This window comes from Podarcis melisellensis (assembly GCF_964234715.1).
Source record: "Podarcis melisellensis genome assembly, chromosome: 13".
In the NCBI taxonomy this organism is placed as follows: Eukaryota; Metazoa; Chordata; class Lepidosauria; order Squamata; family Lacertidae; genus Podarcis; species Podarcis melisellensis.
The window spans coordinates 3,774,977-3,788,649 of record NC_138545.1 but is presented as its reverse complement, the minus strand read 5'-3'; the positions used below and the strand labels follow the sequence as shown (position 1 = coordinate 3,788,649).

The 13,673-nt window shown below is 50.7% G+C and overlaps 1 protein-coding gene and 1 long non-coding RNA gene across 2 annotated transcripts in view; one reads left to right on the top strand and one right to left on the bottom strand.

Moving 5' to 3' along the window:
- The first annotated feature begins 1,802 nt into the window (after positions 1-1,802).
- Positions 1,803-12,518, top strand: PHF23 (PHD finger protein 23). Its single transcript, XM_081886886.1, has 5 exons — positions 1,803-2,103; positions 3,593-3,624; positions 4,270-4,371; positions 8,041-8,746; positions 10,975-12,518. The coding sequence occupies exons 1-5, from the start codon at positions 1,818-1,820 to the stop codon at positions 11,223-11,225; spliced, it is 1,377 nt and encodes a 458-aa protein (XP_081743012.1). The 5' UTR covers positions 1,803-1,817; the 3' UTR covers positions 11,226-12,518.
- LOC309355948 overlaps positions 11,927-13,673 on the bottom strand; it is an 80,680-nt gene continuing 78,933 nt past the window's right edge. The window contains exon 2 of the long non-coding RNA XR_014162659.1: positions 11,927-12,810. This is a non-coding gene — a long non-coding RNA (uncharacterized lncRNA). The remainder of the gene's footprint in view (positions 12,811-13,673) is intronic.

The window sequence follows — 13,673 nt, the reverse complement described above, 5'->3', positions numbered from 1 at the left end:
CATTGCTTTCTATGGGAAAGCATGCCTTGGTTTTGGAACGGACTTCCAGAACGGATTTACAGTGGAACCAAGGTGAACTTGTTGTATTGTTTTTAACACTCAATTGGGAGCTGCCCAGAGTGGCTGGGGAAACTCAGCCAAATGGGCGGGGTATAAATAAAAATAAATCATCATCATCATCATCATCATCTCCCAGGGTCCTTTCCTACCCTAAAAGGGGGTGGGCATTGCGGACTGTCAATCAAGAACCCATTTGCTTTTGAACCCCAAAATAGGGCCATTTCCCATCCAATGGAGAAAGAGATGTTGTTGTTTAGTCATTTAGTTGTGTTCGACTCTTCGTGGCCCCCTGGACCAGAGCATGCCAGGCACTCCTGTCTTCCACTGCCTCCCGCAGTTTGGTCAAACTCATGCTGATAGCTTCGAGAACCACCATCTCGTCCATCTTTCCCAACATCAGGGTCTTTTCCAGGGAGTCTTCTCTTCTCATGAGGAGTCCAAAGTCTTGGAGCCTCAGCTTCAGGATCTGTCCTTCCAGTGAGCACTCAGGGCTGATTTCCTTCCGAATGGAGAGGTTGGATCTTCTTGCAGTCCATGGGACTCTCAAGAGTCTCCTCCAGCACCAGAATTCAAAAGCATCCATTCTTTGGCGATCAGCCTTCTTTATGGTCCAGCTCTCACTTCCATACATCACTACTGGGAAAACCAGAGCTTTAACTATACGGACCTTTGTTGGCAAGATGATGTCTCTGCTTTTTAAGATGCTGTCTAGGTTTCTCATCGCTTTTCTCCCAAGTAGCAGGCATCTTTTAATTTCGTGACCTCTGTCACCATCTGCAGTGATCATGGAGCCCAAGAAAGTAAAATCTCTCACTGTCTCCATATCTTCCCCTTCTATTTGCCAGGAAGTGATGGGCCCAGTGGCCACGATCTTAGCTTTTTGATATTGAGCTTCAGACCATATTTTGCGCTCTCCTCTTTCACCCTCATTAAGAGGTTCTTTAATTCCTCCTCACTTTCTGCCATCAAGGTTGTGTCATCTGCATATCTGAGGTTGTTGATATTTCTTCCGGCAGTCTTAATTCTGGCTTGGGATTCATCCAGCCCAGCCTTTCCCAGGATGAATTCTGCATATAAGTTAAGTAAGCAGGGAGACAATATATAGCCTGGTCGTACTCCTTTCCCAATTTGAACCAATCGTTTAAGGCCATACAGCTTTAACTATATGGACCTTTGTCGGCAAGGTGATGTCTCTACTTTTTAGGATGCTGTCTAGGTTTGCCATCATCGCCTTTCTCCCAAGAAGCAGGCGTCTTTTAATTTCGTGGCTGCTGTCACCATCTGCAGTGACCATGGAGCCCAAGAAAGTAAAATCTCTCACTGCCTCCATTTCTTCCCCTTCTATTTCCCAGGAGGTGATGGGCCCAGTGGCCACGATCTTCCTTTTTTTGATGTTGAGCTTCAGACCATATTTTGCGCTCTCCTCTTTCACCCTTATTAAAAGCTTCTTTAATTCCTCCTCACTTTCTGCCATCAATGGGGGAAAGAGACAGCCTGTCCATAAATAATTTCCCACATATTTCCCCATTTCCCTCCTTCTATCTAACCCCCTCTCCCCACCCTCCCCATCTCCTTTCCTAGGGCGTCCCTTCCCAGACCACATCTCCCAGCATGCCCCTCTCCTCTCCCTCCATTTTGGAGCCTGTGAGAGGAAGAGGCGGACCCCGCGCCTCTCCCTCCTCCTTCCCTCCCTCCTTCCCCGCGCGCTGCGCCTGCCGGGACTTGGAGTCCTCGGCGGGGGGACTCGGTCTCCCGAGATGCTCTGCGGCGGCGAGGGGCGGGGCCTGGCTGTGGGGCTCCTCCGGGAGGGAGGAGGGAGCGGCGGAGTCGGGCGGCACCGGCGGGCGAGGAGGGAGGAGGAGGAGGAGGAGGAGGGTCTCCCGGCGGCGGCGGCGGCGGCGGGTCTCTGGGAGGGTCTTCGCGGCTTGGGGGGCGCTGGCGGGTTCCCGAGCCCCGCGGCCGTCGCGGGCACCGGCGGGGCGGAGAGGCGGCCGGCTGGCTGGCTGGGCAGGGGGCCGGCTATGGCGGAGCCCAGCCCTGAAGGTAAAGGGGGCCTCGCAGACCCACACTTGGGGGGCGGCTAGGGCGGGGGGGGGGCGACGCCGCTGAGGCTGTGGGGTTTTTTGGGGCTTCTCCACCAGCTTCTGTGGGGGCGCCCCTCCCAAGGAAAAAAAATTTTTTTGGGTGGGGGGGGGAGAGGCTGCGGAGACCCCCAGTTGTGGGGCTGGGAGTGTGTGTGGGGGGGGGAGGAGGGCCGGCGACGCGGATTTCGGGGAGCCCCGCCGTGTGGGGGGCTGGAGTTGCGAGGGGGGCGAGTGGGTTTGTTGTGGGGGGGGGGAGAGGAAAAGTGGACGCCCCTCCCGGGAGAGGTTGGGGGGCTGGCGTTGGGTTGGTGTGGGGGGGGGGAGCTAAGGGGGCGGGAAGGAAGATGGGGGCAAAGTGGACGCCCCTCCTGGGAGGGAAAAGAGGCCGCGAGATTTGGGGGGGCTGTTCTGGAGTTGGGGGGGGGAGGGTGTGCGCTTGGGGGGGGGGAAAGAAGAGGCAAAGTGCGTCGGTGGAAAGGGGTCACCGGTTTTTTTGGGGGGGGCAGGTGGTGTCAGAGCAGAGAGAGCCTGGTCGGTGGGGAGGGGAGACTTAGGGGGGGAGGAGCAGAGAGGAAGAGAGTTTATGGGGGGCAGCAGCACCCCTTTTTTTCCTTGCTGGGGGGGGTTGGGTAAGATGGAGGCAGCGTCGTGGAGTGGGGGGGGGCTGTTGTGTTTGGGAGCGGCTAGGAAGAACCAGGTGAAAGGGGAGCGAGTTGGAAGTGTGGGGTGGGGGGGGAGAAAAAGAGGAGGGAGTCGGACCGGAGAGAAAACCGGAGTGGGGGGGGAGAGAGGAAGAAAGTTGGGAGGGGGAGGGGAGGCACGTGGAGGAGGGGCGGCGGGGGGGGGCTGTTGGGTGCGGGGGGGGGAGAGAGAGCAATGAGGAAATGAGGCTTCCTAAGGGGGGTGTCTGTTGGAGGGCATTAAGGAATTGGGGGGCGCTGGGGGTCTCAGATCAGGAAGGGGGGGAGACAAGCGTCCTGGGTGTGTGTGTGTCTGGGGGGGTGCGCTCCAGCTTCCCCCTTTCCGCTTCCCTGTAGAAATGGCGGGGTGTCTTGTCTGTCTAGGGCTGATCTTGGATTTTATGGGGGGGTAAGACACTTCCGTGTCTTGAGCGTATATTTTTTTTGGGGGGGTGAGGTGTAAACCTAAATATATTTTGGAGTGGAAATTTGGGGAAGGGTTCAAAGCTGGCAGGGTGGGGGGGCTGCACCGTAGCCTCTGAAGACTGTAGGGAACCCCCCCTCCCCAAAATAAGGGGTCCGGGAGGTTCTGTCAGGGCTTGCTGGCACCCCCTTGACTTGCCCAGGGTGGGGGAATCCCTGTGCCTTCATTCTGGGGGGAGAAAGTAGGATTTTTTTCCTGGCTTTGTGCTGGTCGGTGTGGAGTTGTTGCAAGTCCCCTTCCCGGACCCCCCTCAACTGACCCCCTTCCCGGTTCTTGTTTTCCAGATCCGCCTCCAAACCTCAAACCGGAGACACAGGTAAAAAAAACACAAAATACAAAAGCCTCTGTATTTGATGGTTGATCCCCCCCCCCCAAAAAAAACCCTACCTCAAACTTGGGATTTTTTTTTATGGGGCCCATTTGTTTCCGTGGGGTGACTCCGTTCTTTCGGGGGACCCCCCTTCTCTTCCTCCCCCTGCCTTTTTTATCCCTGCTCCCTTGGAGGAGGCCAAAAGTCTTTCCGAAAGGTTGCAACATCGGTTTTTTGCATGTGCTCGCCCCCCCCCCCTTAGCAAAAGAGAGAGAGCAAGCAAAGGATATTCTGTGGGTGACGGAAAAGGCTCTTTCCCCCCATCTCTCCCTCCCCTCCCCCCCATATTTAACCCTTTGCACTCTTCGCATGTCCTGGGAGAGACCTGACTTGCATTTCTAGCTGTGGGAGCCTGTGGTTTTTTTGGGGGGGACGGGACGGGAACAGGATGTTACCGCTCAGTTCTCTCTCTCCCCCTGCCTCTAGGAATAGCTCCCCTGTTTTTAATATCACCAGTTGTGGGGTATGTGTGATCCTACGGGGCTACGGTTGTGAAAGAGCCTAGAGATTTGTGGGTGGCCGGGGGGAAGGGGGGGCTACCTCTGTGTGCATTAACACCTCCCCTCCCCACTTCCTGCTTCTCTCCCCCAGTCTCACCAGCCTCCGGAGAAGCGAAGGCGAACTATTGAGGATTTCAACAAGTTCTGCAGTTTCGTCCTAGCCTACGCTGGCTACATCCCTTCCTCTAAGGAGGTTAGTTTGGGGGTTTTCCCCCCAGCGATAATCCTGCCCCCCCAACTCCCCTTTTATCCTACTGAACAAATATGCGTCCGCTCAGTTTCAAAGCATGCAGTTTAATATTTTTCTGGTGTGTGTGTCGGGGTACAGAGGTTGTCCTAGCACCTTCCCAGAAGCAGGCTCTGTGATCTGTTCTTAAATCCAAACCCGGCTCCGTGAAGTTCTAAAAAGGTGCATTTGGGATTGTTCCAAACCTTCGCTCCTAAGCCCTTGGCCTCCTCCTCTCTCGGCATTGTCTCCACGCAGTCTTGTTGCCAGAGCCCCTTGGAAGCTGTGGCAAATGCCCGCGGGAACTACGAGGCCCAGAATGCCCTGCGGCATGGCCATTTTGCTGGGAGGCCTGGGCGTGTTGCATGCTGGGAAGTGTAGGCTGCTGTTCTGGAAGCAAGGGGGCGGACATGTCCTGGCTTGTTATGCGGCACGGCTCGGGAGGCTTCCCAAAGTGCATGCTGGGAATTGTAGTTGCTCTTTCCTGCTAAGGACCTGCCCTTCCTGGGACTTCACTGAATCTGCTCACAAGGGCTTAGGGCTAAAGAAGGCTCCCGTCCATCTCCCCACACCAGGGATTTATTGAACTTCCATATCAGATGGGCCACCATACCTCTTGTTTTAGAAGTTAGGCATCGGCTTATGGGTGTTGCTTGAAAGGCTCAGTGGTTGCAAACACAAGACGTTTGCTGCTTCAGCTGTCAGGGTACTCTCTGCTCCCATTTTTTTAAATCCCTTTATACCAATTAGTCTCTCTAGGCAGAGTTTGTTCTAATACTCCGCGGGACACTTTTTTGCACAAGGGGAACAATTTTTTTGTGGTGCTGGGAATGTGGATTCTAACCGGGAGCTCTGCTGTCGCTTAAAAGGAAGTTGATAAAAGTACACATAATAAAGATGTACCCTCTCGCTATATAAAAGGGTCTAGTGACTTCTGTTTCAGTGTATCTGAAGTGTGCATACACATGAAAACTCATACCAGTAACAAACTTAGTTGGTCTCTAAGATGCTACTGGAAGGAAATTTTTTTTATAATAAAGATGAATATCGTTTATTTTCAACTTTCGTGCAACTTACTAAGGCTTACTTACTCACTTGCCTGTTTTTTTTGCAAGACACCCTTATTTTTCTTGTTCCCACTCTTTCGATTTCTCTCATTGCCACCTTCTTGTCTGTCTCTTTCTGTAGCTTTCCCTCCATTTTTTTCAGCCAGAAAATTTTCTAGGGCAAGAGGCTCCCAAACTTTTCTTTTCCCTGCAGACCACTGAGCAGCTTACTAATTTTTCTGCCGGCTGTAGCGCTCGTAATAGATTTTGTGTGATTTTTCAACCGTATTTTTATTGCTTCTTTCTGTTTCTCACGTACTGCATCTTAATGCGCTCTTTAGAATTCAAACTGCAATATATACATGTTATAAATAAAAGAAGCCATTAAGAAGAGAGTTAAAAATCAATATGAATATTTAAATGCGATGGACGTGGCACCTCCTGGCTTCAGCCCACAGCTCCACAAAACACTGCGGACCGTTGCTCTGGAGCGAGGGAAAGGATGCTCCCTTTATCCCGAGTTATAACATTGGTCCATCTCAGGGGTGGATCTGCTATAAAACTGATCAAGAGAGGGGCCCCAGAAGCGACTTTTGTCCACATTGCTTAAATGTTTCGCGTCTAGTAGACCCAGTCTGAGTTGCATGACTCAAATGGGTTAATTTTTTTGGTGCATCTATTTTCACATTTCCACATTTTTGTTCCATCTATTTCCAGGGACGTGGGTGGCTCTGTGGGTTAAAGCACAGAGCCTAGGACTTGCCGATCAGAAGGTCGGCGAATCAAATCCCCGCGACGGTGTGAGCTCCCGTTGCTCGGTCCCTGCTCCTGCCAACTTAGCAGTTCGAAAGCACGTCAAAGTGCAAGTAGATAAATAGGTACTGGTCCGGCGGGAAGGTAAATGGTGTTTCCATGCGCTGCTCTGGTTCGCCAGAAGCGGCTTAGTCCTGCTGGCCACATGACCCGGAAGCTGTACGCCGGCTCCCTCGGCCAATAAAGCGAGATGAGCGCCGCAACCCCAGAGTCGGCCACGACTGGACCTAATGGTCAGGGGTACCTTTACCTATTTCCACAATCCCAACGTTTGGCAGCCAGTAGCCCAGATGCTGTGAAGGTGTGCTGATCTGTTGTGGAGCAGCCCCACTGATGAAGCTAACAGTGGTTACCCAGACCCTGTTGCTGGTTGCAAAGGGGCCCCCATGGCAGTTCAAGATTGAGGGCCCCCAGAGTGTAGGTCACTGGTCAGTCGGGTTCAGTACTGTCTACACTGATGGCCAGCTGTGGCTCTCCAGGTTTTCAGGCAGGAAGACTCTCATAGACAGAGAGGGACCTTCTGCTTACAGAGCAAGTGGCCTACCCTGGGCTGTGGCCCCGCCCTGGATTTGATGGTTTGTATGCAGTGCTGGCTACGGAGATGTTTGGGAGGTGGGGAAACTTAGAACATCCCCTGCTTCCTAGGAAACCTGACGTTCTTTGGGTTGTGTCGTTTAAGATGCTCCTGCACAGGCTAGCACATAAGTTCCTTTTTATATTGTATGAAAAGCATTGTTCAGAATAATGGCTTGCATGACCCTCCGAGGAAGATAATAATGCAATAAAATTCAAAACCGTAGCCACTAATTGCACGTTTATTCGAAATCCAATCAAAGCTGTTTAGTTTAATTCATTCTGCAAAACAGATGAACTCGATCCATTGGACCATAGAATTGTAGAGCTGAGGGTTATCTAATCCAGCCCCCTTAAATGCAGCAATCTTTTGCCCATTGCAGGGCGCGAACCTACAGCCCGAAGTTCCTCACAGAACTCTAGCCCAATTGTTGGCATTAATCTGATTTGAAATGATTTTAGAATGTTGTATCATTTTACTGTTGTTAGCCGCTTCCTAAGCCTTGCTTCGGCTGGGGGGCGGGATATAAATAAATTATTATTATTATTATTATTATTATTATTATTATTACAGTGGTACCTCGCAAGACGAATGCCTCGTAAGACGAAAAACTCGCAAGACGAAAGAGTTTTTCGTTTTTTGAGTTGCTTCGCAAGACGAATTTCCCTATGGGCTTGCTTCGCAAGACGAAAACGTATTGCGAGTTTATTTCCTTTTTCTTAAAACCGTTAATACCCAGGGAATCCGTGCTTCGCAAGACGAAAAGACTCGCAGAACGAAAAAACTCGCACAACGAATTAATTTCGTCTTGCGAGGTACCACTGTAGTATTATTATTATTATTATTATTATTATTATTATTATTATTATTCTCATGTTCTACTGACTGAGCTATCCACAGGGACTACAAAGGAGCTATCAGCTGATATCAGCTTTTCAAAGCCTGTTAGTCATTATGCATTATCAAAGTCTTTCCTGCATTGCAGAGGGTAGGACTAAATGACTCTTGTGGTCTCTTCCAATTCTGCAATTCTATTTACACCACCTGCTACAACCCTTGCCTCTCAGGTCTCCCCCCAGGAACCCCACTGCCCCCTTGAATCCCACTCCTCTGGGAGGAAAGAGCAGAGGAGAGTCCTGGGCACCCGGGGAAAGTAGCCTGAGGAATTAATCCCTTGCCCTCTGCCCTCCCCAAACCCCACAGGAAAATGACTGGACGCCCTCTGGCTCGAACTCCCCCATCCGCCCCGAGAGCGTGGTGGACAGCGACGGCTGGGAGTCGACGCACTCGGACCTGCACACCATCGAGACCTTCGTCAAGAAGGCCAAGTCTTCGAAGAAGAAGGCGGCCTTCCGCCGCCTCAAGTCCGACAGCTCCCTGCTGGAGAAGATGAAGCTCAAGGACTCCCTGTTTGACTTGGACCCCGTCGGCAAGCAGCAGCAGCCGCCGCTGGCGGGGCCAAAGGGGCCCCTGGACAAGAAGAAGGACAAGCGGAATCGGAGGTCCGCCCTGGATGCGGGCGGAGGAGCCAAGCGGAACCGGGGCGGCGGTGGCGAGCCGGTGGGGGAGAAGCGCTCTCGCATCAAAAAGAGCAAGAAGCGGAAGTTGAAAAAGGCCGAGCGGAGCGAGAAGAAGCACAAGGCTTCCCTGAGCGAGACGGACTCTGAGGAGGAAGAGGGGGCGGCAGTGGCGCCTCGGCGGCCCGGAGGGGAGGAGGGTTCGGCCACGGCAGCCACGGCGCTGGTCTCTGTGCAGGCTCCACCGGAGCTGTTGGCCGCCAGCTTCCCCATTAAGCTTGAGGACACGGAAGGGAAAGGGGGGATCAGTACGGAGACCAGCCAGGATGGGGAAGGCAGCTCCAGCGAAGGCGAGATGAGGGTCATGGACGAGGACATCATGGTGGAATCAGGTGAGGAGGCGTCCCGGAAGGGACACGGGCAACGCAACTTAATGCACAGTGATACATGGGCGTAAAAGCAATAGGCGCATTATTAGTTGCGTTTATATCCCGACTTCCCCCCCCCCCAAGTTGCTCAAGGTTCATGGTTTGCCCCACCTCCTGTTAATCCCCACAACCCTGTGAGGTAGGTGAAGCTGAGATTTGAACCCTGATCTCCCAGGTCCTTTTCCAGCACGCTAACCTCTGCACAACGTATGTTGCCAGGTAATGCTTCCCCCTGCGTTTTTGGAAGTTTCGTCTGATTTTCAGCTGATTTTCACGTTTCCACCAAACTGTCCTCTGGAATCAATAGCCAGTGGCAGGCTTCTCCTCTGTCATCAAACACCTCCAGCTTACATTGTTGGTTTTTTTTAATTTTAAGTATTTGCTTTACATAAAAAGCCCCTTAAATTTTCAAAGGAGAGGGCTGCTTTGTTTTGTTTTTGTTTAACTGCATCATATCCGGCTCTTCTCCCCATCTCCGCACACATTTCCCCCCACCCAAAAAGTGGGGCCCAGAGTATAATAGTCCTTTTTTTTAATTTAGCGAAAGCTTTTTAAAAAGTCAAGCGAGGGTTGGAGCTGAATGTGCTTTGCTTCTCACATTCGTTGGAACGCCCACCGCCCCAGAGAGCCTTCCTGATTCCTCCGGGGTGTGTTGACCTCACAAAGCAGTGAGATCTCTGGGAGATTAAGAACAGAACAAATGACTGACCTGTGGGAGCTGTAGTTCAGCTACATCAGGGTGGACCTTGGTGGATCAGTTCAAGGTCCACCTCTTCCAGCATTTTTTGCCAGCGGGCTAGCAAGCAGTGACGTCGTTTGGGCTTTCTCCAGAATCCCCAGGGATACAACCCTGGCCTTGGTTTTGTTAAGCATCTCCGAGGTTCCGCCTCGCTGGGATGCTCATTATTTCGCGCCCCTGTCTTTTAATCTATTTTAAGCTGCTGCGAGGTGCCTTGGAATCTTTCCGAGGAAGAGGTGTTCAGGAATTTATTTATTTATTTTTAAAATAATATTTATTACCTTTAAACACTACAAAAGAGAAAAGAAAGAAAAAAGCAAATGAAAAAACAATACAATACAATATATAAACATTGCACAACACAACATAAACCAAACCAAACAAAAACAATTTAAAACTCAGATCATATCATTTCAATATCTTAACTTTCATTCACTTGTTTCAGGGACCTCCTCACACCTCCCTTTTTGTCTTCCACTTCTATTAATTGTTTCAGCAATTCCTTTCCATCTTCCTCTATTTTCTGTCATATAGTTATCTTAACATATTTTAATCTTATTTTCCCTTTAATACTCTAATAATCTAATTGTACTTAATTCCTTATAACATTTCTACTAAAGCCATGTAACTTCATTCCAACATTTTTCTAACTCATTAATTTACAATATTTCTATAAATAGTCTTTAAACTTTTTCCAACCTTCTTCCACTGTCTCTTTTCCCTGGTGTCGGAATCTGCCAGTCATTTCCACTAATTCCATATAGTCCATCAACCTGGGAGGTGTTCAGGAATTTAATGAACTACAGCTCCCGTCAGCCCTGACCAGCACAGCCTGCAGGCCGATGAGAGCTGTAGGTCAAAACATCTGGAGGGTACCAGCTTGGGAAAACTGCAGTGTGCAGTTGACCAGCGAGTCAGCAGGTCTCTGTGCATGCCCTTTCCTAACTGAGTGGGGTGAGTGGACTGATTTGGGCCAAAGTGAGCAGGGTGTTTCCCAGGCTCAGGTTCAGATCTTGCACATAGGTAATAAACGCGGTTGCTGTCTGTCCTGATCTGGGATTTCCCCATCCCTCATATTATAGCAAACATCTCTGACGCTTTCAGCTCTGTGAGGGTGGAGTGGGTACTTGCTATACACCTATCCTGACGTAGGCAGGCAATTTGTCTTCTATATTTATTTATCTTTTTGGTCATGGTTTTATTCCACTTCTAGGCAGGGTGTAAATGACACGAATCAGCATTTACCACCCGTTCAGCCTTTGATTCTCAGTTTTCATCACGCGCTGCCTGTTTATCCTCAAGCATATTATTATCGTTGTTGTCTTATGGACTAGAAACTTAAAAACAAAACTTGAGGTTCTCTCGGTGATACATTTCAAGCCAGAGAACCAAACGTGTGTTGTGCGATTGCGGGTGAGCGAAATTTCTGAAATTTGTTCCTCTGTTCCTCCAGGGGATGACTCTTGGGACCTCATCACTTGCTACTGCCAGAAGCCATTTGCGGGCCGCCCCATGATCGAGTGCAATCAGTGCGGCACCTGGATCCACCTCTCCTGCGCCAAGATCAAGAAGACCAACGTCCCCGACATCTTCTACTGTCAGAAGTGCAAGGAAGGTTCTCGCAAGCTGCTGCCGCTGCTGCCGCCCCCGGCGGTTCCCAGCGCAACCGTCGCTGTTGCGTCCAGGGGGGGTGGGGAGCCCTAGCTCAGGAGGGGGGAGTACAGGCGGCTCTGCGCTGGGCTTCCATCCCAGAGGGGCAGAAAAGACTGGACAGGGTCGGGAGCCTGCTCTGGACTGGTATGCAAAAGGAGCCTCAGTTCCTTGGAGGCGGAAGACGGAGGTGCTTGGGGTATTTGCGATGCTGGTAGTCCCAGCACCCGGGAGGCAGAGAGGCTGCCCCTCCAGGCAGATTCTGGCTGGCAATTGCAGGCCTCTCGCTTCAGACCCACTCCCGCTTTGGGGGTTGATCCTGGCCCACCTCCATGTTCTCTGCGAAGTAGAATGGCATTCGGAGGCTGACACCGGTGGGCCGGAATGATGAAACTGAAAACCAGGAAGGTTCCTGTTTTCACTTGCTGGGATGCACATAGCGTTGGGGGAGAGGCAGAGAGAGGGCACTAGGAAGTGGGGTAGAAGCATCTCTTCGTTTTTGTTTTAGCTCTTTCCCCCACCACCTATCCTCCCCTGCCCCAGTAAAGTTCACCTGTAAATAGACTGAATGCAAAAGGGTTTTTTTTCTGGCTTTGTTTATTTTCTCCCTCCCATCACACCCCCAGTTGGAAGACTCTTCTTTATTTTCTTTTTTAAAAAAATGTTCTCTGGCATTTGTTTAATGCCTCCAGATTCAAAGTTTCATTTCAACTGAGGGATACAGCCCAAGAAAGGAGGCTGGATAAAAAAATGACTTTTTATTTTTTAAGTAAACCTTTACAGGTTTTTTTTTTCCCTTTGGAGGGGGCCGGAGATTTTGGCCCCGTTGAAACTGAATAATATATATATATTTTAAATTCTGAGAGAGAGAATAGAAGGGTTTTGTTTACTCCCCCTCCCCAGTATTAACATCTCCCAGGGATTGTGAGGGGGTGAACTTTGTCAGGAAAACCCTTGCGATTTTGCTGGCTTCAAAATAAAAAGGGACAATTTATTTGTGTTTTCTGACTGCTCCCATTGAGCATAAGGATGAGGCAGAGGTTCCAGAGAGCGAGACAAGAGTTTGGGTTTAATGAAGAATGGCAAGCCCACTTATTTTTTTAAATAAAACATCAGAAACTCCCCATGCCAGGATTCCCAGTTCTCTCCTAACCCCTGTTCTGCTGCAAAACCTATATTTTACCTGCTCCCCATTTCAGGTTAGCTGTTCTGATCAGTGGGGGTTTCTGGCTGGGTTCCCCCCCCCTCCAGCTCCCACCCTTTTTCGTTATAATATTTGAAACTGTGTACATGGCAGAGTTTTTGAATGTAAATAAAAGATGTGAACCCTTTTGCGTTTGTACAGAAGGCTGTGGTCATCATTAATGTTCCTTCCTTATAAAACAAAGGCACTGCTTTGGGGAGGGGGGCAGATTGGTGTACAGTGGTGCCTCGCAAGACGAAATTAATTCGTTCTGCGAGTTTCTTCATCTTGCAGATTTTTCGTCTTGCGAAGCACAGGTGCACCCTGGTATTAACGGTTTTAAGAAAACGGAAACAAACTCGCAAGACGTTTCGTCTTGCGAAGCAAGCCCATAGGGAAAATCGTCTTGCGAAGCAACTCAAAAAACGAAAAACCCTTTCGTCTTGCGAGGTACCACTGTAGTTGGTCAATGCTCTGAATTGGGTTCAACCTTTCTGGTCCATCGGCCACATTTGATCTTGGCCAATGCTCCGAATGTCTTGTGCCATGGCCATGCGTACACACACGCACAACACACACATGTGGAGCCCTGCACACAGCATGCACTCACTTCTGTGCAATGGGCTGTGAATAATGGTGTACTGGCTTCCAGAGTGACCGTTCTAGATTTCCATGCCAGCACCTGCTTTGCATTCAAAAGGGCTCAGGCCCAATTTCTGGCAGATCCAGGTAGGTCTGGGCCTATGCCCTGTTTTGAAGCCCTGCAGATCCACTGCCAGTCTCTGTATAGACAGTCCTGAGTTAACTGCCTTGCGAAAGGCAGCTTTGCGTGTTCCTAAGTGCCCCTGCTTACGCAGGTGGCGCTGTGGGTTAAACCACAGAGCCTAGGACTTGCTGATCAGAAGGTCGGCGGTTCGAATCCCCGCGATGGGGTGAGCTCCCGTTGCTCGGTCCCTGCTCCTGCCAACCTAGCAGTTCAAAAGCATGTCAAAGTGCAAGTAGATAAGTAGGTACCGCTCCGGCGGGAAGGTAAATGGCGTTTCCGTGCGCTGCTCTGGTTCGCTAGAAGCGGCTTAGTCCTGCTGGCCACATGACCCGGAAGCTGTACGTCAGCTCCCTTGGCCAATAAAGCGAGATGAGTGCCGCAACCCCAGAGTCGGCCACGGCTAGACCTAATGGTCAGGGGTCCCTTTACCTTTAAGTGCCCCTGCAAAGCAGGCTTGGGTGGTCTTATCCATGGCAGGGGAATCCTCTCCTGGGAGAGGAGCAGAGAGTCTCTTATTGTTTCTCTGGCATTTAGCAGGAAGAAGAAGAGTTTG